At 44.2% G+C, this 27580-nt stretch overlaps 2 protein-coding genes across 2 annotated transcripts in view; one reads left to right on the forward strand and one right to left on the reverse strand.

The window, feature by feature from the left end:
• LOC134405666 (apoptosis-associated speck-like protein containing a CARD) overlaps window positions 1–27580 on the forward strand; it is a 180104-nt gene that overhangs the window by 110695 nt on the left and 41829 nt on the right. The gene's annotated exons all lie outside the window — the stretch shown is intronic.
• On the reverse strand, window positions 1445–20253 carry LOC134406619 (interferon-induced very large GTPase 1-like). The gene is made up of 4 exons (XM_063138126.1): window positions 20007–20253; window positions 13181–13303; window positions 10621–10677; window positions 1445–6297 (listed from the first exon to the last, which is right to left on the reverse strand). The coding sequence occupies exons 1-4, from the start codon at window positions 20251–20253 to the stop codon at window positions 1661–1663; spliced, it is 5064 nt and encodes a 1687-aa protein (XP_062994196.1). The 3' UTR covers window positions 1445–1660.

Below are 27580 nucleotides of genomic sequence, written 5' to 3' on the forward strand. Positions count from 1 at the left end.
TTGGGGATCAATGGGGAAAGAAGAGGTAATTATTTCCAACAATTCTGTTTATTAACATTACTTGCTTTGTAAAAATCACAGCATTTGACAGTTCACAAGATGACAAGAATGGAATTCAATGTATCTTTTGACAATTGCATTATACATTTTAGAAAGGTTATAGAAAAATTAAGATGACAGATGAAAAAGAAAATGATATGAGACTTACATATTATCATTACACACTTATTCTAACTACATTGGTGGATACAAAGTTACAAATGTTGGTTTGGATCCTTCGGTAACTTAACTTAAGGAACAAAATGGAGGGAAGGTTTCCCCTCCCCCACCCAGGTTTCCCCTCCCCCACCCCCTTCCAGCTCCTAAAAAGCCAAGCTGGAAGATTGAGCAGCCGCCTCTGAACTACGTCAGGCAGGGTAGGAAACTATCTTAAGTTAACTTATATTAGGATAGAAACCATTCTCCTTATTACTAACAAAAGCATGATACAGAAAGGGGTAAACAGGAGATATAAACTGGAAAATGATAACTGTTGGCACTGAAGTCATTCTAAAGCAGATCTCTCTCATATATTTTGGACATGCCCCATCCACAGAATGTGTCGTGTCTCAATCTTTAAACAAAATTGCAAATGTGACAGAATAACTCCTTTAGACCCAATAGAAGCATTGTTGTGTTAAGTCAAAAATGCCGTGGTCTCAGAGGATATGGGGGTTCATCAGGGTCTCCCCCACCTTGGGTGGCAGATCCTGCACATCCTGCTGCCGGGAAGGCCCTGGGTCCTGATTCCACCGCCGTTGCCCCCCCCCTCTCAAAGGGAGGAACTGGGCAGCTGGCGCTCTGGAAATCCCTGCTGGCCACTCTCCAGAGCAGGTGCCATTACCTTCCCTGTGCCTCACTGTGATTAAAGCATGGGCAGGTGGCTGCTCTGGAGATACACATCGGCCCCGGTGCAAGAGAGCCCCCGGTGCAGCTCCCCAGAGTGCTGCCTATGCAATGCATTGCTCTGAGGACCCCTCAGAGCAAGGCGTCGGGTGGGCAGAGTCTCTGGGGAGCCATGCCGGCATCCCACCTGGCCCTATTTCCTCGCTCTGAGTAAGGGGTCATTTGCGAGAAAGAGGCCCTGGAAACTGCCTTTGCTGCTGTGGTACAGAAAGTCTCCAGGGCTGCCTCCCCATCAATGCCTCACTCTCACGAAGGACCCCTCAGAGCGAGTTACCGGAGGAAAAGCAGCTGGCAGGTGAGAAGAGGGGAAGGGTGGCACTGGCTCGTGCTCTGTGTGTCGGTGGCTTGTCCTCCGTCTCCTCCACTCCGGCAGTGACAGCAGCATGTCCTCCCACCTCGGGTGGCATGAGGTCTTGCAACAGCACACACTTGCCAAAGAGATAAAGGGCTCCACAGACTTGGGGAGGAATATTTTGACCGACGGCTACTCTTAACCAATTTGGAATGAGGTATTTTCAGTTTACGAACCTCTGGAAAATAAAGACTAGATTGTTTTGCTAACTTCCATATGAGTGGCTCTAGGTTAAGTTTAAAAACTGTGGGCAACGCCTGAGTTTCTTACAGACCAATTACAGAGATTGAATACACAACTGGGGGATGCCAAGCTTCATTTAAAACCTCTCTTGTAAGGCAGATGCCTTCAAAGGAGTAGCTCTTACTTCCTATTATATGTTTCCTTCAATGCTTGCAGTGCCTGTTCTTTGGTTATCTTCTTCCATTCCTCAGGCAGGTCAGCTGGCTTAGCATCATACTCTCGGGCAAGATCATGATTGAACTCTTTAAAGATGAACTTCCAGTAATCAGAAGCATTGATACTGGGATCTGGTTGGATGCACCAGTCTGGATAATAGACACGATAATCTTTGTATGGATGGGATTTCCATCCTGTCTCTGAAATTTGGAATTCTGCATTAGAAGCCACATCAGTAGAACAAATGTTATACCAAAGCTCATGTGTAGCTATACTTCTATACTTCCCCAACCCTTGGGGTCGATGAACTGCTGCAAAGTGTTCTTCGTGCGCTCCCACTCCAGCTTCACAGGGAACTTTGCAGAAGGGACACTGCTTCCCACAGCCAAACACTCGCTTGAAGATCTCATCTTGGGGCTTCACGGCCAATTTGGAGAGTTTGGATGTGATATTCAAGGCCTCAAACGTAGATAGTATTTGTCTTTGCAGATCAGGAAGAGATTTTTCAACACAATCTGAAAACTGACCAGTATCTGACCCATGTTTAAAGTGAACCCCCACTAGACTGGCCTTGGGAATAACCAACTCCTTCTGCATTTCTCCACAAAAATGCTCCAGAAATTCTGAGATTGTCTCAAGCTTTTTATTCTGCAGGTTTTTCAGGGCTTCCCTAATTTTCATCAATATTGCTGAGAGAATCTGTGCCTCCAGGTTCTTCAGATCCTTGTTCTTAGAATAGTGATCTAACACTCGTTTCGGGATCCAACTTTTTACAAAGTCTTCATAGTCATTGATATATTCTACATACTTTCCAAAATTCTTCCCTTCCAACATTTCATTCAGCAGAGTGTACTGGAAAAACGTCCGACTGGCATATTCAATCGACTGAGAACTGTTGAGAATGTCGTCCACTATTTCTATCCCGAGTCTCTTGTTGATATAATCCACTAGAGCAGGTTGGAGACACTGATCACAGAAATCCTTAGCTCTGTTCTGTAGGGCATCTTTTTCAAGGTACAGAACTCTGAAAGCAGAAAAATACTGAGTTTTCAGCTTTTCCAGATGTCCCCTTGGATTGTTTTCCTTAATGAAATTTTCATGCATCTTCTGAAATTCATGTGCTGCTTCTCCCAAAACGTGAAGCTTGAGGTCCACTTCCAAGGAAGATGTGGTATGAAGTTTTTGAACATCACTCTCTTGAAGCTTCTCATTGATTGCACACAAAAGTTCACCACAAAACATTTCATCGTAATCTGCTTTGGAGCTCAGCTTTTCCTGAATGTACAAACTGCATTTGTTCATCACGGATTTCACAAGTTCTTTTGCTTTCAACAAATGCTCTTTTCCAGCAGAGAAGTGCTGCTTCACATGTTCACAGAATGATGAGTTTATATACGCATTTTTCATTTGGAAAGTGCTTATTCTGTAGCTTAATAATCCACTTTTTTCTAGTAATTTTGGGATGACTAGCCCCCCTCGAAGGGACAAATCCTTTCTCAAATGTAGCTCAACATCTGCATGTATGTCACGTTTTTCTAAGCTACGGGGTGATATTTCCTGCAATGTTTCTGTCCACATTCGTTCAAACTCTCCTTCCAACTCCCGCTCTTCTAATCTGAGCTTTTTCCTTCTACATTCTTCTAGAAGCCTGTGCACTTTTCCTTCAATTGTTCTCAAGTATCCAGCTTGAAGAGTGTCAATCTTGTGCCGACCCTTTGTAATGTGAACGGCATCACGCAGTTTATTGGAAGAATAACTGTCGAGTTCATGCTTGAGGCTATTAGCACTCCTGACAAAACCTTCCCTGTACTTTTCTACAAGATGCAGATTTGCTGCTCTGCTTTCAAAGTACTCCTCCAAACTCTGCAAAATCTTCTGTTCTCCATGTGATAGTTTCTTTTGAAGTTCACATTTCAAATTGCTGAGATCAAGCTCATCAGGAGAAATATTCTGAATGACAGTTTCCTGCTCAGATACCCAGATATGCATCTCTCGGCGGAAACCCCAGTCCCACTCTGAATATTTCATAGACAGATTATTATAGGCTTCTGCTATGAGGCTGTTGCGGAAACTAAAGATGAAGTTCTCATGTTTCACAGCATTCCACAGACTCTTCACCCATTCAATAAACTGAGGGATGTCCTTGGGAGGACTTTTACATGAGCGGTTCCTCATGAACTCAAAGAGGTACTTCTTTAACTCAAAGACTTTTTCACTGTACCCCCTGTTGACTGGAACCATAGGAGGGACTCCATGCCACAGTCCTGGGATGTACCAGTTGTGCATTTCTGGGTCATAGTCCATGATGTCTGAAAACTTGATATTTTTATCAACTTTTTCCATTTTTGCTGCTGTCTGGGTCATTTCATTAAGCTGTTCCAGAAGATGTTTCCTATCCCGCGTGTTTTGGTCATGTGCAGAAACGTCACTGACGTTCTGATGAACAAACTGGCAGTTGGGTTTTTGCCCAGTCTTCTCCATCCTGAGGAAGGCGTGGGTCACGATTTGCAGGATGTCCTTCATTTCAGCGGCATTCTCCATGGCCATGTTCACTATTGTGATGTCGCTCAGCCCGATCACTAGAGTGGCCAATTCGTTGTCATGCTGGTAGCTGTCCTCCAGTTTGGCTAGTTCTGTTGCTTTCAAGCCTTCAGTGTCTATGACCAAGATGAAATTACAGCCAAGCTCCTGAGCCAAGTTTTCTCTCATCTTAAGGAGTGCCATGAAGGCCCCTCGTGTACATCGGCCGCTGCTGACAGCAAACTGCAGCCCAAACATGGTGTTGAGAAGGGTGGATTTCCCAGTGCTCTGCACTCCCAGCACAGTGATCACCAGCATTTTGGATTGACCACCTAGTTTGTTATGGAGGCTAGTTAGAACATCAATTATCCATTGCAAGGGAATATTGGAAGCATCTCCATCGATCAGTTCTAGAGGAAATCCTTCAAGCATCAGGTCAGCTGCAATGCTTGGGAAATGGTCAAACTGCCTTCTGTTTTTTGTTATTTGGCCATCTTTAACCATTGAATACTCAACCTCATAAAACTGCCCCAGCTCACGAATGAAATGCTCAACTCCCAAGGAAGAGCATGATATCAACTTGTCTAGTTCTGCAATTTTCTCGCTATTAGCTCCTGAAGACTTTTCTTTATACTCAGCTCGTAATTTAGAAAGATTTCCCCTAGCAATATGATCAAGATTGAACTTCATCCATTTCAAGAAGAAGTGCTTCCCTGCTGAATTCAGGTGTTTTATGCCACTGAGGAAGTAAATCAAACCAATGGTAAGTTCACATTCATTCTGCTGTTTATGCAGCTCCAACAGTCTGCCTATCTGTTCAGATCTGTATTTTTCTGCAGGCATGTCTCCTTGTCTCTCCATTCTGCACAGTTCTTTCTCTACTTTTGCCAGGTCCTTCCAAAGATCACCTTGTAGCTTCAGTGTTTCATTCTTGTAATTTACTACATCTTTAATGCCTCCTGTGATTTCTACAGCACATTTGAGAGCATTTTGACACACGCTGCAGTCCTCATCCACCTGAATGGTAAGCTCACGGGCCACAGCAGCCATCGCAGCCATACTCATCTTCTTGGAAGGAGAGTTGATTATTCTTCTAACACTAGATCTTAGCTTCTCCACAAATTCTGCTGCATTTGTCTTAGCAGCTTTCACTAATAAATGTGAATAGTTGATCTTAAGCACTGGAGCTAATTTCTTCAAGAAAGCCAAAGATGTGGTGGATTTTCCACCATGACCTTCCAGGATAAAGTAGAACTGAGCAGATGAATTCTCCAGTAATGTCAAGAGGGAATATTCCCTTTCACTGATTTGCTCTGCAAATATAAAGACGGCCAAGGAGATCTCGGTTAAAAAGCTAAATTGTACCCAGTGTGATTCAATGTCTCCACGAAGATTTGCAACTGCAACTGGCTCTGGGAAGAGATCTGAGCTCTCCTGCCCTCTTGGGAAATACCAGGCAACCTCTACAAGCCCATCAGCAATTTCTCGAGTGAGGTTCCCGCACTCCATGTCTCGGTGTATGAAGAAGTCGTGGTGATGCTGGGCGGGGCTGAGAAACGCATTCAGGAGTTTGGACTTGGAGAGGTTGGAGCTCCCTATTCGCACAAAAGAAACTGTCGGCATGGATATCGAGGCCAGGCTCTCCTCTATGTAGCCTTTGCTTTCAGCCAGAGAATGGGGCCTCCATTTTTTCACAATGTCTCTCATGGCCCAAAGCATCAGGGAACATTTGGTAGTCTCCAAGGGAGGTAGAAGCAAAGGCAGGGCAAACTGGCACATAGACATCTTGAAAAGGATCTCCTGTTGGAGGAAACTGTCTGAACAAAGCAGAACTGCACAAAGGACATCAAGGGGGTTCACTGACTCTCTCTTATCCATCTCAACACTTGTACTCCTGGCTGTCACATTCAAAGCCAAGACCTTCCGCAGGAAATGCCAAGGCAAGTCTTCCAGTGCATGAGGGTTGCACTCTGTTATACTGTCTGAACTGATTTCCAGGACCTCACGCCGGGAGAGTTTCTCCCTTCTGTGCTTCTGCAACTTTAATTTGGATAGCGTGTCCTCCAGTGCTTCCCTTCTCTCTGAAGAAAGAAATGAGAAACATATTCGTTATCTTTACTGTGGTAGTGCCTAGTTCCCAGTGGCCTTCATCAGGTCCACCAATTCTTTCCCAACAGGTCCCTCAGTCTCTGGCTCTTTCCCTTCCCTCTGGGATCACCCATAGTCTTTCACTGTTAGAAAAGTCACAGTTGATGCACTGGGCTTGATCATGAGCAAATAGGTTGGCCAATGATCCAAAGATGGTAAATCAATCCGTTGGGATGACCAACCAGAAAATTTGGGAGTCTCTTGTGTAAGCAGCAGCTTCCACTAGAAACCAGTAACCAACTGTGGAGGGCTTGTGGCCTTGTCATTTAGCGGTCTTTGTTTTCTGTGTCACGTTTCTATTTAGACAGGTTTGGAAATATAACCCTGATGTTCTGGTTTTGCTGCCTTATAATCTGCTGTTGAATAATATTCTATTAGCGTTTAGTACTATTTGATGTGTTGGCTTTATTTTTTAAGTTTGATTTCAGCTTTAGATACTAGCTTGAACTGTGGAAATGCAGAAAAAAGATAGATATAGATATATGCACATGCATATTAATTGTCTCTTTCTACTTATATTAGAAAGGATCCGGATTCACTAAATACGTTTTGCGTCTCTTTTGCATACTGTGACAATAAAATCAGATTCTGCACCCATAAACCTCACTTTTGCAATCACAATAAATTATGGAAATTAATAATTGCTTTAATTTTGCATAATCTTTCTGGTCCCAGATTTGTTATAGAAGGAAGAGAGTGATTGAGGGAAGTGAGGTTAGGGGGAGGCCTGCTGATATGCTGACTAGAACCCTTTTTTCCCCATTAACAAAAACTGGTGATCTAAAGATGCTAACAAACCTCTTTGATTTCTAAACTGGGAGGAAAATTAATAGAACTCTTATGGTTATACACTAAATGTTTCTTTTGCTACCTTGGTTAATACTTATCTTTTTTCATAAAGCTTTTATAACAGTGCATTTAAAGTAATTAACCTGAACTAAACAAAAACATTAAACAGCAAACTGAGAGGAAGGAAGTTTGGATGCAAGTACCACAGATTTAAAATAATAATAATAGATTTCTCATTTTGATGAAGTATGGAAATGAAACCACATTCTGGAGTTTTGTCCCATTACACACTTTAATGTTTATCATTTCTTGTGTGGTTTAAGATAACTTATTGTTTATTATTGTTGTGTAGACACAGCTTGAATTTACTTAGTGTATGTTTGGAACAATTCCCCCTTGCATTCTTGAGAAGCAACCACTATGTTGTTAAATAGAAGCCTAGTGTCCTTAATACTGTAATGTCTGTCATGTCATACGTAGTTTATGGCCGTAGGTAATTCAAATCAAAATCTCCAAAGGAAATTTTCGGAACTCTCCCCTGAGGCTATGGGTACATTTGTTCTGTGTGAAAGAGGGGGTTCTCTCTCCCCACACTTCAACCCTTCCCTTTCTAAACCCTCAGCACTGTTTTCCTCACGAGGCTTGACCACTCCCTTAATACCGCTGCCACCATATAACCTTTATTTAATACCTTTGGTCTCACTGAGAGACTACCTATAACGAAAGATGCCACTCACTACGCTGTGAACAAAAGAACTTATAATTTATTATTTACACATAAGATGATTAAGAAAATGTATTTGTGTGTTCAATAAATACACACACAGACACACACACTCCTTGGATCAGGGATGGGGAATATGTGGGCCTCTGGATGCTATTAGACTAGAATTCCCATCAACCCCCTCAATTGGCTATGATGGCTAGGATTGATGGGAGTTGCAATCCAACAACATCTGGAGGGCTATACATCCCATCCCCTGCCTTCAACATACACCCCAACTGATTTCACAGGGACTAGTTTCCTAGAAGAGGTTTTCAAATTGAAAAAAAGTGACCAGTTATGTATATATTCCAGAGGACACGGCTCAGTATTAGAGCAGATTCTTTGGAAGGGGCACAAAACGGAGACAGTAGTCTGATCTCTCTGTAGGACAGGCGAAATTAAATATCGAGGAAAGTTTTTTGCATCGTTCAAACCAGGTCACTGTATTGAGATGCCGCTCTGAATTCTTCGTAAGGTTGGAGGCATGCAAATTCAGACATGTTTTGCATGCGTAGCAGGCAAGCAAATACCTTTGGAAGTGTGTTTGTCCTCTGGGCTCAAAGAACACCCAGTCGAAAAGAAGAGATAAGGTGCTTACATATTCTAAGCACTTACAAGCATTGGTCCTTTCTAAGAAGAGCTCAGCAGAAATTTGTCCTACTGACTCCTACAACGCTTAATCTGAAGAGGAACTTCACTTTAATGATTCCCCCGAATGGCATGGTTTATACCATGCCACCCTCAAAACACAAACACACACACATGCCTTAGATCAGCTTGGGGAACTCCCATCGTCCCTCTCAATTGGCTATGCTGGCTAGAATTGATGGGAGTTGCAAGGAAGTAGGTGTGATGGAGCTCTGTGACTTGAGTTTGGAACAAGAGAACACAAAAAAGATTAAACTTTTACTAATAACCACAGGAATCTGTTTTACAGAATCATCCACTTTGTTAGAAAGTCCGAGGATGAGGGTGAGCAGACAGAATGTTGGCACAGCCATTGTCTGTGGGATAAGACTGTAAAACATTGTTCACACCAAAAGTCATAAGGACATAAAAAGAGCCCAGCTGGATCAGGCCAAGGGTCCATCGAGTCCAGCACTCTGTTCACACAGTGGCCAACCAGCCATTGGCCAGGAACCAACAAGGCAGGACATGGTGCAGCAGCACCCTCCCACCCATGTTCCCCAGCAACTGGTGCACACAGGCTTACTGCCTCGAATAAAGGAGATAGCACACAACCATCAGGGCTAGTAGCCATTGATAGCCTTCGCTTCCAGGAATTTATCCAACCCCCTTTTAAAGCCATCCAAATAGGTGGCCATCACTACATCTCGTGGTAGTGAGTTCCATAATTTAACTATGTGCTGGATGAAGAAGTACTTCCTTTTATTTGTCCTGGATCTCCCACGATGACCCTGTGGGGTTCTAGTATTTTGAGAGAGGGAGAAAAATGTCTCCCTATCCATATTCTCCAAACCATGCATAATTTTGTACACCTCTATCATGTCTCCCCTTAGCCTCCTTTTCCCCAAGCTAAACAATCCCAGTTAATGTAACCTTCCTTCATAGGGGAGATGCTCCAGCCCCTTCATCATTTTAGTTGCCCTTTTCTGCACTTTTTCCAGCTCTACAGAATCTTTTTTTTAGGTGTGGTGACCAGAACTGTACACAGTATTCTAAGTGCGGTTGCACCACAGATTTGTATAAAGACAGTATGATCCTGGCAGTTTTATTCTCAATTCCTTTTCTTCTAATGCCTAACACGAAGTTTGCCTTCTTTACAGCGGACACACACTGGGTGGACATTTTCACTGAGCTGTTCACCACAATCCCAAGATCTCTTTCTTGTTTGGTCATTGCCAACTCAGATCCCATGAGGTTATACTTGAAGTTGGATTTTTTTTTTTTGCCCCATTGTGCATCACCTTATACTTGCTTACATTGAACCACATCTGCCATTTGGATGCCCATTCTCCCAGCTTAGAGACTTCCCTTTGGAGCTTTTCACAATCCCTTTTTGTGTTTTAACAACCTTAAATAATTTGGTCCTTTATTAACATTAAAGAAAGTTTCAAACACATTCCAACTGCTCAAAGGGAAATGTGGGGAAATGAATGTTGACACACAGTGTAGTTCCTGAGGTAGGAACTGCTGAACACATAAGACAGCTAGGAGATAATAACCTGTTGTGCACAAAAATGACACCCCACCCTGGCTTAATTTACCCACAGGGGCTGTTGTGTCATCCTGGGTGCCTGTGGGCACCTGCTTGTCATGGCTAGCTGTGACATCCAAACCAGGGTGGCAGGGCTTGTTCGAGGGTTGAACCATCCCCAGGGTAATTGGGCTAACGGCACACAACATTCACTGCAGATTTAAACAAGCCACCGTGGCTTAAATAAAATAAATAAATTTCATTTCAATTAAATTAAATAAGCCAGGGTGGTTGACTTGATCATGGAAACTGTCTCTTCAAGCCAGAAAGCTGAGAGGACAACAGTCCCAAAGCAGGAGGAATGATGTGTGGAAAAGACAGGATTTAACTTATGCTTTTGAATCAACCAGACAAATGTTTGGTTATGGTTTTCCAATTTAAGGTGGTACAGAAATTCCTGAAGTTATGCATATACAACGACTCAGAAACCCCTAGTGATGCTGCCTCAGAAAGGTGATTATTAAAACTGAGCCCCAAACTCACCTGCATTGGACCGCATCTTCACTCCTGAGTAATTAACAGCTTCTTGTGGTTCCTGATCTGTAAAATGAAGACAACAGATGCTTATCCAATGGAAATGAATGAGATAAGTAACTTATATTGTGTTAGCACTCCCTGAAACTTAGGGAGAATGCAAAGGAATAAGAGCTTCATCCCACATACCTGCTTCCCTTGGATTATCCCCATAGTGCTTAGCTTTTGCAGTTGTTGTTGTTTTTGCTAGCGGGTGACAGCGATCCTTTGCATACCAGGAAGTGAGTTTAAGGGAGGAAATGTAAAAAAATCATTAAAAAATCAATGGATGACCCAATTCAACTCAAATTTGGCATGCTTAAAGCTCTCCCCTAATATCTATTAATGTGCCAATTTTGGTGTCTTTATCTTTAAAGCTTACGCAGATGTAAGCATTTGTTTAAAATTCTGCTCCTGCGCCCCAGCGGCTGTTCGGAAGATACGCTCAGAAAGTAGGGGCTAAATACGGTGAATCTTTTGACTCTGAAGCACAGTTAAAGCAAGATGCATGGGAGTACTTCACAATCAAAGCAGATTATATGTAAGGTGGAAAACATCTGAGTCCTTTGCATGCAATTCCCAGTGATTGCACAGTATAACGTTGGAGTGATAAAACTAAGACTCACCATGTTTAGATAATTGCAGGATGTAATGTGAAAAGAAACCCCACACGTTTTTTACTCTTTTCCACACTCCAGGACTATTGCTGTGGTTTCTTGAAGTCCTCATTTGTTTTTCTCAATTCACATATTGCCTCTGAATTCACTGACCTATAGTAGAAGTATTTATTTCATTTTAGGCATCAGAAGAAAAAAGAATTTGAAACAGGTTAGGCTATAAAGAACTGCCTTTTACCGAGTCAATCCAAAGGTCTACCTAAAACTGTACTGTCTGTTTCATTAACTGCATGAAACATAATTAGGCCATGCCTTGGTCTAACATTGAACTCCACCTACCTTTTCTTTTTTCCACCCTAGGGTTTTACAGAGAAAAGGGGGAAATAAATCTAAAGGGGGGAAGCCATATATATACACAACAACAACAAAAGTTTTAAATGGTCTTACTTTTCAAATAGGGATGCAAAAGTTTCTCTGACTGGCCACAACTCTTTCTGGGTAAACAGCTGTACATTGTAGCTCTCTGCCATACAGAGGCCAAAATGTATACATCCTGCTGAATTCTTCTGTCTGATTTCACCCCGTCCCCCAGCTTTTTAAAGAAAAGCACCCAGAAAAGGCTGAATGTTGAGAGGAGGACAGGCAGGTAGGAGGAAAGAGTCTGCTTCATCCTGTCCCTGCCAGCCATTTGCTCACTCTAGACTGCCCCCTTCCACTCAAGTTGCTTTCTCAATGGCCTGGTTCAGACGACACTCTGGGCTTTGTGGTTAGCTTAACCATGTTCAGCTGTGGTTAACACTAACCACATGCGGAATGCTTGCAGACAACACTTTTAACCTTTTTGTGGTTAAGTCTTTCTTAACCACACACTAACCACAAAGTGGTTAGTGGAGCGCCTGATTCCTCCAAATGATTAACCCTGTATCACAGCAGCCCTAGCGCTAGGAGCCCTGGCAATTACAGCCAGCATTTTAGAGCAGGCACCAATGAAATCAGCAATTACATGCATGTATCAAACCATTTAGTGAGCGTTTCCTTTGCTTTCTGCATCGCCATGCCTGCTTTACCTCTACAGTCTCCTCCTCCTCTTCCTCCTGCTCGAGGCAGGGAGTGGCGTGGAACGTGTCCCTCTTGCTCCCTCCCCCCACCCCGATAGGTCGTTCTACTCATCCTGCATGATGGCGCATGGCAAGAAGAAGGCCCCATCGAGGTAAGAGGGGCGGGGATGTGCGGTTCCCCCCCACTCAGACAAAACGGGGGGAAACTGGGATTTTCCCTGAACATGTTTTGCCCCTCCCCCCCCATGTCTGGACATGGTCGGCCAAAACTAGACATATGGTCACCTTAGGTAAAACCATGTTCATATTTTCCTTTCCACAGCCAGGAGAAGGTTCATGGAGGAGCAGGCTTTAATTTGGGGCATCAGCATGGAGACAAAGGGTTGGACCCTCCCTTCCTGTGCTGTGGTCCTGATCCAGCTGCTTTTGAGAAATATAGCTCCCCAGAGCTGCTTTTGAGAAATGGAACAGCTCCATCTCTGGCGCCAAGTTAACAAATCAACCCACAATTTTCGAACCACATTTTACAGTATTCAGAAGAAACAGAAAACTGGTTTCTTATGAAACTACAAATGGAAGCATTGCATTTCCTCCTGTTGAGAGTGATGGGGGTGTCATCATGCAATCCCAAGGCTCACCGTGGCTTGTTGTCAGAGTGACAAACCACGATTTATATTATTATTTCTGAATGGGGCTAGTAAAGGATTGTTGTTTTATTATGGTTTTAATTTTTGTGAACCACCCAGAGAGCTTCAGCTATTGGGCGGTATAAAAATGTAATAAATAAATAAACAAATTGCTGTTTCCAATATTTTTCATTCTGCTGAGAACCTAAGGCTTGGGCAAAGCTCTTACTGCAATCCAACTTTTCATTGAGCTTTGCTTTTGGTGGGTGCATGGCAGCACCACCAGGATTCTCTGCTCCAATCCCAATATGAGAAGCATCCACTCTTTTGTTGTTGATGTTGACAAAACTGCCTTTTTTGTACAACAGAACAATACCTGGGTTCTCAGCTGTATTTCCTCTCTCTGAAGGCATCCCAGAGTCTGGCTTGACCACTTCCTTCCCATTTCTTAACCTCATTCACTCTCTCTGGTGCTATTTAATTGACTTTTATTTTGGGATTGGTTATTTTGTAGATTTGGACATTTTGGATATTCACCATTTCGGGTTTCAGTTTCACTCCTATGGTTTGCATCCTCAATGATCGGAAACCTTGAACCTGGAGGCTTCCAATCATCCAATGTAGGGTGGCAGGAACAGCAGATGCAATCTCTGCCTCCCCACCCACCTCCCCTGCATTTTTTGCTAGACAGGCTTTTTTTGCCCATCTAGTGATGGCACTTCAGAGGGGGAGGGAAGGAGTCTGGAGTATCCTCAGGATAGCTCCTGTCATGGCCCCTCCGGTCTCCTCCCCTCCCTGCTCACCCAAGCACTCCTGAACTTTAACCCCTCTCAGATGTTGCTTTTCGGATCTTGGGGGACTGCTGGCACAGTTCTTTCTAGCCAGCTGTGATGGGGCAGGGGAGGGTGGTGGTCAGATCTCTGATTCCCCCTTCTGAGATCAGAGCGTTGCCTCCAACCTTGGAGGAGGAAATACGCCAGTATCCTATCGGCCTCACAAACAATTTCTAGGGTCCATAGGTTTGCTCCCGCCATCAATTTGAATTGAAAGTCCATTCGATCAATTTTAAATTCTTACATCGTGCTAAATAAAAAAGAGCTCAGAATGAGAAAGATTTCTCTCACATTTGTTCAGGTACCATTTTCTAGATTGATTACATCAAATACTTAGAGGTAGGGTGACCCTTTGGAAAGGACAGGGCTTCTGTCTCTTTAACAGTTGCATAGAAAAGGGAATTTCAGCAGGTGTCATTTGTATGCATGCAGCACCTGGTGAAATTCCCTCTTCATCGCCACAGTGAAAGCTGCAGGAGCCCTGCCCTCTTGACCAGATACAACAGAGGGCAGGGCTCTTTCTAAACCCTCGGCACTGTTTTCCTCATGAGGCTTGACCACTCCCTTAATACTGCTGCCATCATATAACCTGTATTTATTTAATACCTTTGGTCTCACTGAGAGACTACCTACAACGTAAGATGCTGAACTACATTGTGAACAAAAGAACTTACAATTTATTATTTACACATAAGATGATAAAGAAGATGTATTTGTGTGTTCAATAAAAGCTCTGAAGTTAACGTTTCATATTCCATTCTCTCTCCCCCTCCCCCTTAACTAATTTACCATATTAACTCTACACAAAGGACATAAACAACATTACCATAAATATACATACCAACCTTGTCATGCCTTCCTCAGATCCATCTGAGGATGAAGAGGAAGGAGAGGTGGCAGATCCAGGTGAGGGTCCTAGGGCAGAAATAGCCCCAGAGCCCTCACTGCCAGGTAATGACCAATGCCCTGCCACAGCCCCTCTGTCTGATTCAGAGGACCAGGTCCCATTGACTCCTGCAGAACGAAGGAGGCTTAATGTAAAAGAGCAATGGAGAAGAGTTTTGGCCTGTTTAAGGGGAAAAGCCTGTCAGGGGACTGGGGACTAGTTAACAGCAGCTGCTCCAGGATGCTGGAGATAAAGCTGCGGGAATCCCACAGGTCGGCAGTGAAGTGCAACGTCAGATTAACCCGCCGGCAGTCTTTTACCTGCTCCTAGACCTTGAACCTCACCCCATCTGGACACCATGACTTCTTTGGAGTTTGGACCTTGGACTGGACAACGACCCTTCTTTGCCTTAGTGAATCAGTTTCGAAGACCCGGTAAATTCCCAAGCCCAACTTTGCCTAATCTTTCTCTCCCATCTCCCCTGGCCTTGATGAGTTTATTGCTGGTTATCAGCAGGAGGTTTACAGCCATTCCTTGGAAACCAGCATTAGTCAGCCAGCAAAGCCTGACAGTTTGCACTTCAGTCCCCCACAAAAATAGGGAGAGCAAGGGCTGAAATCCAGCCAGCATGGAGCCTTTACAGCAGGAAAACGCCTTGCTCTGCTCCCAAATTGACAAGCTGACAACAGCTGTACAGATGCTACAAGCTCAGGTAGCAGCCGCCGCCTCTGCCCCCCACCCCCAGGGAGGACAAAATACCCTGTTGCCCTCCCAACAAGTTTTCAGGAGACTCTGACCAGCTTCCAGCCTTTTTGGCACAAACCGAGCTGTTTATGGACTTGAAGTCAGAGGCCTTTCCTAATGATAAGACCCGGGTCAGGTTCCTCATTAGTCTCCTTACAGAGTGGCAGAAAGATGGGCCAGACCTCTGTTGCTGGAAAACAGTCCCTTGCTAACAGACACCCCATCGCCTCTATGACTGCCCGATTGAGTTGATACCAGGGGCCAAGAACCCAGTGGGAAGGATTTATTCCTTATCTAAACTTGAATGAGCTGCTTTGCGGGAATTCATGGTATCCTTCTGGATAGGCTGTCTGAGCTGGGAGTTGGAGGTACTGTGTTGCAGTGGTTCCATTCCTACTTGAATGGCCATTTTCAGAAGGTGGTGCTGGGGGATTATTGCTCTGTGCCGTGGCACCTAAGCCATGGGGTTCCACAGGGCTCTATTTTATCCCCTATGTAGTTTAACATATACATGAAGCCGCTGGGGGAGGTTATCCGGAGATGTGGACTGAGATGTCATCCATATGCGGATGATACCCAGCTCTACCTTTCCTTTTCATCAGACCCAGGTGAGGCAGTGGCTGTTCTGAACCAGTGCCTGGGCACGGTAATGGACTGGATGAGGGCTAACAAACTGAGACTCAATCCAGACAAGACGGAGGTACTGTTAGCAGGTGGTTCATCTATCCGGTAAGGTGATGTTTGCCCTGTCCTGGATGGGGTTGCACTCTCCCTAAAGGATCGGGTCTGTAGTTTGGGGGTGCTCTTGGATCAAGAACTGTCACTTGAGGCACAGGTGAACTCAGTGGCAAAGAGCACCTTTTATCAGCTTATGCTGATATACCAGCTATGCTCTTATCTGGACAGAGATAGCCTAGCTACAGTTATCCATGCTCTGATAATGTCTCATTTGGATTACTGCAATGCATACAATGTGTACAGCTGGTACAAAACAGGGCAGCCCGCCTACCAACAGGGACTGGCCGGCGAGACCATATCACGCCAGTCCTTCTACAACTTCATTGGCTGCCAGTCCAGGTTTGGGCCTGATTCAAAGTGCTGGTACTAACATTCAAAGCCCTAAAAGGTTTGGGGCCAGGTTATTTGGAGGAACGCCTCCTCCCATATGTGCCTGCCTGGACCTTAAGATCATCCACAGGGGTCCTTCTCTGTGAGCCCCTGCCAAAGGAAGTGAGGCAGGTGGCTACTAGGAGGAGGGCCTTCTCTGCTGTGGCACCCCAGGTGTGGAACGAGCTCCTCAGAGAGGTTCGCCTGGCACCTACAGTGTACTCCTTCCGTTGCCAGCTGAAGACCTTTTTATTTTCTCAGTATTTTAACACTTAATTTAACTTAAATTTAAACTTTGCTGTTTTAATTCCATATTTTAACATATATCATTTTTGCTGTGTGGTTTTACCCTGGTTGTGCTTTTTACATTGTATTTTGTATTTGTGTTTTTAAATTGTTGGTTATTTTTATGCTCTTCATGGTTTAATTTTTGTGAAGTGACAGTTGTAGAAAAAAGATGTATACCCTTGTGTTGAATGAGATTTGCAGTATTTAATGGTAATTTCTAGGCATGTGCTCCGCTCCGATTAGAATTGGAGAATCAGAAGTGAATTGGCCTGCTCCGCCTTGCCCAGAGGCAGAGTAGAAGCAGACTGCGGACCCTTAGAAGCACGGCGAAGAGAAGCACCCATAGGCGGAGCGCTTCTCTTTTCGCGGCGCAATCCGATCGCCATTTTGGAGAATTTCGCCCATAGAATTGCATTGCAGAAAAGAATAGGGGATAACTGTGTTGTTTTTTAAGCTATCTTTCTGAAACTTCTTGTGCTTAGAGAGTCGTGGCTGGGGGTCATTTTGAGCCTACTCTCAGCTCTCTGCGCGGTGCGGTTCGCTTGCTATATATTTTTTAAAACCCGGGTAAAAAACCCGGGAGAGGTACCTGTTTGAAGTGCTGAGAGGCAGAGTCATGATCACATGATCCCAAAGTTGGAGGAGGGGATAGGCAAAACAGGTAACTTGGGATAATGGGAAACTTCTCTTTCTTAGTCTGAACGGACTTTTCCCAGTGTTTTTTTAAACAGTAGCCCCACCAAATGCACAAACACAACCTGAAATCATATACTAAGTAAATAAATAACAGATAGGAAACACAGCACTGCTACCCACCCTAACCTTGGTGAACAACTGAATAGATGTGGTGCAAGGGGATGAGGTCCCCTAGGGCATGTGGACATGCCCAGTGCACACTCCTGCCCTTGGAGGATCATCAGAATCCTCCAAAGGTTAACCACTGGAGACTAATGCCTGTCATGAGTTGAAGTGGCAGGTCGCTTCTTAAAGAATGGTCCCTAGACAGGGCCAGTCAAATTGGCACAGTTCCCCCTCCCCCTGGGCACGTCCACTTCCCTCTTACTGGTAAAAGACAGATATAGCCTTTTTAAAAAAATTCTTCTTGTTTATTCAGCAACACTGCTGCTTTTAATTCCACCCCTCCTTTGTTTGTTTGTTTGTTTATTTATTTATTTATTCCATTTTATATTTACACCCCATAGCCCAAGCTCTCCTGGCTTTTCCTCTTCAGTGAAGTCAGGCAGGCTTTCATTGTGGTTCAACTCGTTGTTGTTGTTGTTGCTATTAATATTAATTTGTATTGCTATTAACATTATTATTTTGTTGTTTAGTAATGGCTGTGATCACAATGCAGTCAATCAACTCTGAAGCAAGGATCACAAAGCTTTACTCTTATCCTCCTAGCCTCCTAGTTATGGGATGCAAAAGAAAAGGCATCTCTCTGTGCTGCTCCCACCTCACAGGGATGGTTTGCATTACTGGCTTTGAAACTATCCTTGGCTCACTTCCTTATGCCCCCAGAAATGTCTGCTGCCTGCCTGCCTTCCCTCCCTCCTCCCCTGCCCTCCTCCCCTGCCCGCCCCGCAGGGATGGTTTGTGTGTGTCTTGCTTTGACTCAGGGGATAAGTCCTTCCTGCGCTCACTTAGACTTTTGGAAGTTCCAAATCATTTTTTCAAGTGTGGAAGAAGGTTCATATAGGTTTATCTCTACTCCCCAATTCATGGCATGTTGGGATTTCCTTTGAAATGGCCCCATTGAGCTGTCTGCAGCTTTAAATCCCTGAGATACTGGGGTGTCCAATTTTCATAAATTCCCCCAAAATCAGGGGATGATGGGATTGGCTTGAGTCTTGGCATGCATGTGTATCCATGGATAATCTATCATGGTGCCAAGTTTGAGGTTTCTAACTTGAAAATTGACGTAGTTCTAGTATGGGACTTGATTTGGGGTGAGTTAAAAGGTTTAAGCCCGCCAAAAATCAGGGGATGATGGGATTTGCTTGAAACTTGGCATGGATGTGGATCTAGATGGCATCTGTGAGGGTGCCCACTTCCAATTTTTTTATCTGTCAAATTGTCGGAGAACAGTCCATGTCTGAAAATGGGGTGTCCGATTTTCATAAATTCCCCAAAAACCAGGGGACACTTGGATTGGCTTGAGTCTTGGCATGTGTGTGTATACGTCCATGAGGTGTCATGGTGCCAAACTTGAGGTTTCTAACTTTAGCAGAAAAAAAGTTGTATACTTTTTTGGATTTCAATGCAAGCCTATGGGGGGGAAAGCGGAGCTCCGATCCGGATCCAGAGCTCCGCAGCGGAACGGAGCGGACTATAGGCGGAGCGGGGTGGAGCGGAGCAGCCCGATCTGCAAATTGCAGATCTGGAAGAGAAGCGGATCGGGGGGTCCGTGCACACCCCTAGTAATTTCCTCAATAAAAAATAAAAAATAACGCATAAATTTAAAAAAGACAAATTGACACGTACACTAGCTACGCATTTTTTAAAAAAAATTATTTAAATCTACACATTTTTTTTTAAAAAAAATTAAATCTACGCATTACGCATAGTAGTTTATCGCAATCACGCTAATGGTATGGGAAATATGGTTGTCCCCAATCAGAACATCTGTCCCATCCTTGTGGCGAATGAGATCTCTCTCTATAGTGGTAATGATGCGGTCCATAACCTCTAGCAGTTGACATCGAATACATCGACTCCAGTGACCCCTCCTCCTCTCCCTATATTCATCCCTCCATGGGGAAGGAGGCTGTATAGGACTTTGTAAAGGAGAAGTTTCCCTAATCTCTCCCTCAGACAATGACAGAATTTGAGGAGGATCCGATCTAACAGTTAACGATGTAATAGGAGATGTCAACAGTGGTGGTGCTAGCGGTACATTGGTTGCGGTTGGTACTGATCTCCCAATATATTTTGTCGTTGATGCCATGAACCTACAGGCTTGCCATTGACAACGATCGGTATCGACCTTTCCACTTCAGCCAAAGTCGAATGTGGTCTCAATTCGACCACAGAGCCTCCATATATTTTGTCGTCGATGCCATGAACCTACAGGCTTGCCATTGACAACGATCGGTATCGACCTTTCCACTTCAGCCAAAGTCGAATGTGGTCTCAATTCGACCACAGAGCCTCCATAGAGGATCGCCTGGACACCTCCTCACCAGATACAAACTCACCAGACGCCCCCGGTAGTTCTTTTGACACCCTTTTCTTTTTCTTTTTCGGTTCATTTTTAGAAGTCCCAGTGGACTTTGATTTCTTAGCATTTTTTAATATCCTCTTAGCCGCCTTCATCAATAATGAGCGTCCTGGTGTGAGTGGTAACACTGGGGGATCATTAGTCTGCGGAGGTGAATTTTCTCCACCTAAGCCCAATTTGGAAACAGCCACCGCCGTTTGTGCAACGGCCACATTTGACGCCATTGCAGGCTCTTTATCACCAACTGCCTCCACAGCCTTGTACCACAAGATGGCCTTTAACCTATCGGAGTGATGTCTCCTTGTTTGCTTTGAAAATGCCTGACAGTATGAACATGAGTGAACTATGTGCTCCTCTCCCAGGCAAAGTAAACATAAACTGTGGCCATCAGACGGTGGCAATTTACTGCCACAACCGGAGCACGTTCTAAAAGGTGTCTGGAGAGCCATATGCCCCAACGGGCGATCAAAGATCGCGAAACAAACAAAAATGCAAAAATCAAAGATATACAAAAAAACAGAAGAAGTAAGAATAAAATTCAATATAAATCTAAAGAACACCTCAGAAAAAACTCTCAGTACTAACAAGAAGCTTCCCTCACAATGCTACCATAATGGCAGATGAAGAGAAACTGAAAGGAAGGTGGGAGCCATTGGGAAATGTGCCATTGACGGTGGGGAGGGGCTCCCACCTAGAACGCCTCTAGCTGTAGAAGTTTTTCCCAAAATTGCTCTACGTAGCCCATGTGTGTGAAGCACAGAGACCACGAAGAAGAATCCACTATTAGGGTTAGTGCACTTCAGTACCGCAATAAAGCAGTAGTGTGGCTCCTGCCTTCTATATACTGCTTTCATACCACTTTCATAGTGGAATATCCTGCTTGCTGTAGATGAGCCCTTGGTCAAGGGGACGTTCTCTTGCCTCCACCCCACCCCACCCCACCAAGACCAGCAGCAAGAGGGCCATAGCAATGCTGCAAGGCGGACAGAAGCGAACCCTGAAGCAGCTGCACACTTGCAGCAAATTCCAATTCCTGGAATAGCCAACTGGGGAAATTGGCCTACCATGAGAAAAAGTTCATGACAGCCTTACCCAACTTCCTCTTTGTTATGAGTCACCAGGACAATGTATAATGTATTTATCCTCTGTGGGCTTTTTTCTTCCCGCATTGCAGAACTGTGCACTTACATTAGGCTTGAACAGTTTTGCAGCATGTCACAGAGGTTTGGAGACAGAGGGTGTTTTTTATAAAGTGTGTGAAAACAGATTTTAAGAGGAAGTGATCTGAGAGGCCTGTGTAGCCATGGTATATAAAGTCATGTTTCCTTTATCCCACAAAATTACTTCCATGACACCTGAGCAACCAAATCCTACACCAAAGCTGCCCACACAAGCGTTCTTCTCACACAAGGTCGTTGTCCAAGCAAATCTCCTTATTTCAGGAGGTCCCATCCTACACACTCTTTGGAGCCACAAGATTTTATAGACTTCAAGGTTAATTTTATTTCTGCCCCCTTATTTGTAGGCACGCAGAACCCTTGGCTTGGGGGCCTAACCTGTCCCATCACGCTTTGCAGCTTGACCTGCAAGCCCCCTGCAGGAATCCCTGCTATTATCTTTAATCTGAGATGGGAAATAAAAAAGGCCGTGGGAAGACTCAGCTGCAATGGGAAAGAACTCTTTCCAGTCCCAGTCAAGTGGCCTCCTGGGACATGTGCCACCCTCATGGGTATTCCACACAAAGCCAGGGACCTGACGAGTGCTGGGTCCAGCATCCTTTCTTCCCAGTGTTGGCCATGTCTTCCGTTGAGTCTCCCGCTGGCCCTGATGGGGACACTGAGTGGTGCACAAAGCAGGCTCCCAACTAAGCCAGTGCTGTGTGGCCAATTCCTGCCAGGGCCAATTGAGTAATTTTTTGGGAGAAAGGGCACAAGAGGCCAAGGAAGGGCCCAACTTCGCCAACACAGGGAGGAGCCTCTTCTCTCAGAGCCAGCCGAGTCTCTTTCTCGATGCTGGAAGGAGAGACAGCTGTTTGGCCACTGCATGAACAGAATGCTGGTCTAGATGGAGGCTGGTCAGATCCAGCAGGGCTCTTCTTATGTTCACAGAACTCACAGAGGGCCTCGTGGGGGGGGGCAGTTTGCCCTTAAACCAGTTGCACACCCCTGCTCTCTTGAGCAAAACCAGGGAAGAGGATAACATGTCATTACCCAGCAGCTCCAAATCACCCCCTCCCTGGTACCTGCAAAGATTTTGGGCTCTCTCTTCCTTTCCCATAAAACCATACTACACAGTGTAGTGTAGTACCATGTGAATACTTGGCCCCAGAACAAAGCAGAGTCCTTCTGTGTTGGCTGCAGGCCACAGTGCATCTAGTGGAAAGAATCAAGACTGATGGGCCTTGATTCTTACATTGAGCAGAGAGTTGGACTCGATGGCCTTATAGGCCCCTTCCAACTCTACTATTCTATTCTATAATGCAGGGGCAAGGAATGTGGCCAGGTCTATCCAAGTTACGTGGAGAGTCCATATGGAAGAAGCATTTGGGACCCAACAGGAGGTGGTGAACTGGCACACCACCCAAGAGAGACATTGGCCTCTAGATTAATTTCCCAGTCTCAATAAAGAAACCAGGAGTCAGCTGCCCAAACTAAACAATGGCCTTAACCATATTTCCTCCCCCTATGAGTAACTGCATCCAGGGCCGGTGCAGACTATTTTGCACCCTAGGCAAGGCTACTTGGACACACACCCAAAATTGCCAACTTCGATTCAGCTGTTCAAGAAAAGTTTCTGAACGATTACATTTTCCTTTAGTTTTTTCTTAAAACAGCTAATTTGCATAAAACTGTGACCCTTAAAGGGCCCTACTGCGCCCCTCTGAGGTCTGCACCCTAGGCAGCTGCCTAGTTGGCCTAATGGTAGCGCCAGCCCTGACTGCAGCCTATCTCCTCCTCAGATGTTCTACCTGCGAGAGCTGGAAGGACCAGGAGCTAGGTATCAAGGTTTGCCCCTTGACAGTTCATTGCCTCCGTTTCTCTACAACACTTCACCTATGAAGGCATACTGAAGAGGTTTGCTGCCTCCCATCAGAATAGTCTGCACATCCACAGAAGAATCCACATAGAATCAAATGTTTAAAAAACAAAAATGTTCATTTAGTAAGAACACCTTCTGTCAATTTCACCTGCTAGTAGTTGTGTCCTCATTATTTAACTTGGTGTTTTAAATTTGTAATTTTGCATTGCTGCTGTTTCTATCTGGTTGAGCTTTTACATTGAATTTTATGTTATGGTTTTGTACTGTTGTTTTATACTTTGGATGTTTTTAATTTTTGTGAACCGCCCAGAGCTCTGGCTATTGGACGGTATAGAAATGTAATAAATAAATAAATAATTGAGAAGAGGGTTCTCACTGCCTTCATCCATCCCTTTGGGCCTCTAAGAGTGATGAGTGCAATGTGGTGTATGTGGTTCTGCCCTTAAGACATTTGGCTGGCACAAAAATGCTGTATGGAGAGGAGCGACACACAGCTTTTGCACGAGATATTGATTATCTTCTGGGCTCATTTCAAAGTTCTGGTTTTTACCTTTCAAGCCCTTCATGGCTTGGGACTTCTCATATATGCCCCTGTGGCGTCACCAACCTCAGTGACGACTATTATGAAACCTCTCTTTTGCTGCCACCACCCCTATTCTTTCTTTTCTAAAAGAATGAGGGAATAATAAACCTTTTATGTGTGAGTGTGCATATATATTGTCTACCTGAAGTAACACAAATGACCAAGCAGACCAAGTAACCTACAGCCCTGTGAGGTAAGTTTCAGTTCAAAATTAATTACTAATAGTTTTATCAGCATAGGGAGGGACAAAACATTTCTTATTATTATTTGCCTTAACTGTGTCTGCGAAGGAAATTTATTTTGAATAGCATGGAGTTGGCCTTGGTTTCAGAGTTTTGCAGTTCTGTGGAAAAGGAAGAACAAGGCCCAGGTCTGATGGCTCAGCAGCTAGGATTTAGCCATCGTAAGCTCCCTGCTTCAGTTCCTCCACAGTGCCTGACTGTCTGAAGGCCTATTTGTGTCTCCCTCAGGAACAGTCTTCACAGAGAAAGGCCACTGAGCATTTTGGGGATCAATGGGGAAAGAAGAAGCAATTATTTTCAACAATTCTGTTTATTAACATTACTTGCTTTGTAAAATCACAGCATTTGACAGTTCACAATATCATAGAATAGCAGAGTTGGAAGGGGCCTACAAGGCCATCGAGTCCAACCCCCTGCTCAATGCAGGAATATGACAAGATTGAAATTCAATGTATCTTTTGACAATTGCATTATCCACTTCAGAAAGTTTACAGAAAAATTGAGATAACAGATGAAGAAGAAAATGATATGAAACTTACATACTATCATTACACACTTATTCTAACTACACCAGTGGATAGAAAGTTACAAACTATGGCTTGGATCCTTTGGTAACTTAACTTAAGGAACCACATGGAGGGAAGGTTTTCCCTCCCCTCCACCTCTTTCCCGCTCCTAAAAAGCCAAGCTGGAAGATTGAGCAGCCGCCTCTGAACTACATCAGGCAGGATAGGAAACTATCTTAAATTAACTTATTTTAGGATCAAAGCCATTCTCCTTATTACTAACAAAAGCATGATAAAGGGGAAAGCAGAAGATATAAACAGGAAAATGATAACTGCTGGCACTGAAGTCATTCTAAAGCAGATCTCTCTCATATATTTTGGACTTGCCCCATCCACAGAACGTGTCGTGTCTCAATCTTTAAACAAAATTGCAAATGTGACAGAACAACTCCTTTAGACCCAATAGAAGCATTGTTGTGCCAGGTCAAAAATGCCGTGGTCTCAGACGATATGGAAACAACATGTTCTTTACTAAGAGCGACAAGCTCAGCTACTTGTTCCAAGGAGTGGGAGAATTAAAGCTCTCGCCTTGGATGATTGGTTAAGCTGAACATGGGATGGGATGCCGTACATGTGGTTAAGCTGACATCATCAGATCAAGAGAATGATCTTGGTAAAAAGCTGTTGCTGCTGTTTTAAGTAATTTTCAACCTCCAACAGGGTTTAAATCACTACTCAGACTCAATTTAACTGTGACTCCCCCCCCCAAAAAAAGTGCACTGTATTAATTGAATTTTTTGAAACTTTGCAATTAAGAGGTATGGAGTTGATTCTGTGTACATAGATTTGGAAAGGAACAATGGGATTGTGCTCTCTGCAGACACAAATTCACAGTTTTGAGAACTGTAAAATCAAGCATCTGTGATAATATCGTCTAGATAGAAAAATTGCCCAATAATCTTACAGAAACCACTGGAAGAGCATGACATTGTGAATGGATTAATGGAATTCATTTACCAAAAAATTTAAACATTACATGAATATACAGCCTCGTGCTACATAATTAAAAACAAATCCTTATTTCATAATGAATAACCTTTGGACTATAACGTATCTTAAATAGAAAACTATCTCTAGATAGATTTTTCCTCAAAAAGCATTTTATTTTAAAAAATCCAATTTAAATAAAAAAAATCCAATTTAAATAAAAAAAATCCAATTTAAATTTTAAAAAATCCTTTTTTAAAAAAAACAAACACATTGATTTTTAAACACCCTGACCTCCAGTTTTAAAGGGCATCTTCCAAGATGACACAGGGGAAGAGGGGGGATCTCTAGAGCAGTGCTGAGGAACCAGCGATCCTCTACTCCCCTCCTCTGACACCATTCCATGCTTTATGGCTGCTTCTACATTCCTGATATGTTAGAGCAAAAAATGAAAACAACTGCTTGCCAAACCTGATTTAAAAAACTCCAAGCATATAGGTAAAAACTCCAAGCATATAGGTGAAAACTCCAAGCATATAGGTAAAAACTCCAAGCATATAGGTGAAAACTCCCAAGCATATAGGTAAAAACTCCCAAGCATATAGGTAAAAACTCCAAGCATATAGGTAAAAACTCCAAGCATATAGGTAAAAACTCCAAGCATATAGGTAAAAACTCCCAAGCATATAGGTAAAAACTCCAAGCATATAGGTGAAAACTCCAAGCATATAGGTAAAAACTCCAATCATATAGGTGAAAACTCCAAGCATATAGGTAAAAACTCCCAAGCATATAGGTAAAAACTCCAAGCATATAGGTAAAAACTCCAAGCATATAGGTAAAAACTCCCAAGCAAATATATAAAAACGAATATATATTTAAAATAAAAGCCAGAAACTTAGCACCTGCAACATGCCCAGCTGGCCGCACCGACGATAAAATGTTTCAAAAATAAAGATGGAAGGACGGAAGGCTGCTGCAGCAACCAGTGCCAGGCAGGATGGGCCCAGCCTGCCTACCCCTGCCCAGGTGCTGACCAAACTGTTTGCCCCTAGACCCCAGCAGCTACTGCCCTTTGGGTGGGCATTTACAGTGGGAGGAGGGGGACTTCGGCTCTGACGTCCAGGTCTGCCTGTGTCACTGGAGAGAGTTAAAAGCAGAGGGGGAAAGGCAAGCAGGCCAGAAAAGGTGACCTAACGTAAGGTTCAAAATTGACTATTTAAAGGTGCCTTCGATCTTGCAACTTCCAAAGAGGTTTATATGTGGGGCAATATGGGCTCTATATGCAAATCAACATTCTTCCAAGGATGGGTCTCCTTTGAGATTTTTTTCTCCCTGTGATATCCAAGAAATGGTGGCATTCATTGTGGAATGCTTGGTCTCCTTCTTAGAAGAGGAAAGTCCATCTATCCCATCTCTTAAGCTCTGTAATTACCAAAATCAAGTAGCAATGGAGAAGAGGGTTCATCAGGGTTTCCCCCACCTTGGGTGGCAGATCCTGCACATCCTGCTGCCAGGAGGGCCCTGGGTCCTGATGCCACCACCATTGCCCCCCCCCCACCTCTCAAAGGGAGGAACAGGGTGGCTGGCGCTCTGGAAATCCCTGCTGGCCACTCTCCAGAGCAGGTGCCGTTACCTCCCCTGTGCTTCACTGTAATTAAGGCATGGGCAGGTGACTGCTCTGGAGATACACACCGGCCACAGCAAGAGAGCCCCCAGTGCAGCTCCCTAGAGTGCTACCTATGCAATGCCTTGCTCTGAGGACCCTTCAGAGCAAGGCGTTGGGTGGGCAGAGTCTCTGGGGAGCCATGCCGGCATCCCACCTGGCCCTATTTCCTTGCTCTGAGGGAGGGGTCATTTGCGAGAAAGAGGCCCTGGAAACTGCCTTTGCTGCTGTGGTACAGATAGTCTCCAGGGCTGCCTCCCCATCAATGCCTCACTCTCACGAAGGACTCCTCAGAGCGAGTTACCAGAGGAAAGGCAGCTGGCAGCAGCTGGCAGGTGAGAAGAGGGGAAGGGTGGCACTGGCTCGTGCTCTGTGTGTCGATGGCATGTCCTCCGTCTCCTCCACTCCAGCAGTGATGGCAGCGTGTCCTCCCACCTCAGACGGCATGAGGTCTTGCAACAGCACACATTTGCCAAAAAGATAAAGGGCTGCACAGATTTGGGGAGAAATATTTTGACCATTGACTAC

Source organism: Elgaria multicarinata, chromosome 11, assembly GCF_023053635.1.
Source record: "Elgaria multicarinata webbii isolate HBS135686 ecotype San Diego chromosome 11, rElgMul1.1.pri, whole genome shotgun sequence".
Lineage (NCBI taxonomy): Eukaryota > Metazoa > Chordata > Lepidosauria > Squamata > Anguidae > Elgaria > Elgaria multicarinata.

What these genes read in the sequence shown, in the direction of transcription:
- LOC134406619 (XM_063138126.1), bottom strand. Translation starts at nt 20,253, where the DNA reads ATGGCGTCAAATGTGGCCGTTGCACAAACGGCGGTGGCTGTTTCCAAA. An exon ending in CAATGAAAAGTTGGATTGCA is followed by an intron (nt 10,678 to 13,180) that starts GTAAGAGCTTTG and finishes TTCATTTTACAG; the next exon opens with ATCAGGAACCACAAGAAGCT. An exon ending in GAAGATGCGGTCCAATGCAG is followed by an intron (nt 6,298 to 10,620) that starts GTGAGTTTGGGG and finishes TTCTTTCTTCAG; the next exon opens with AGAGAAGGGAAGCACTGGAG.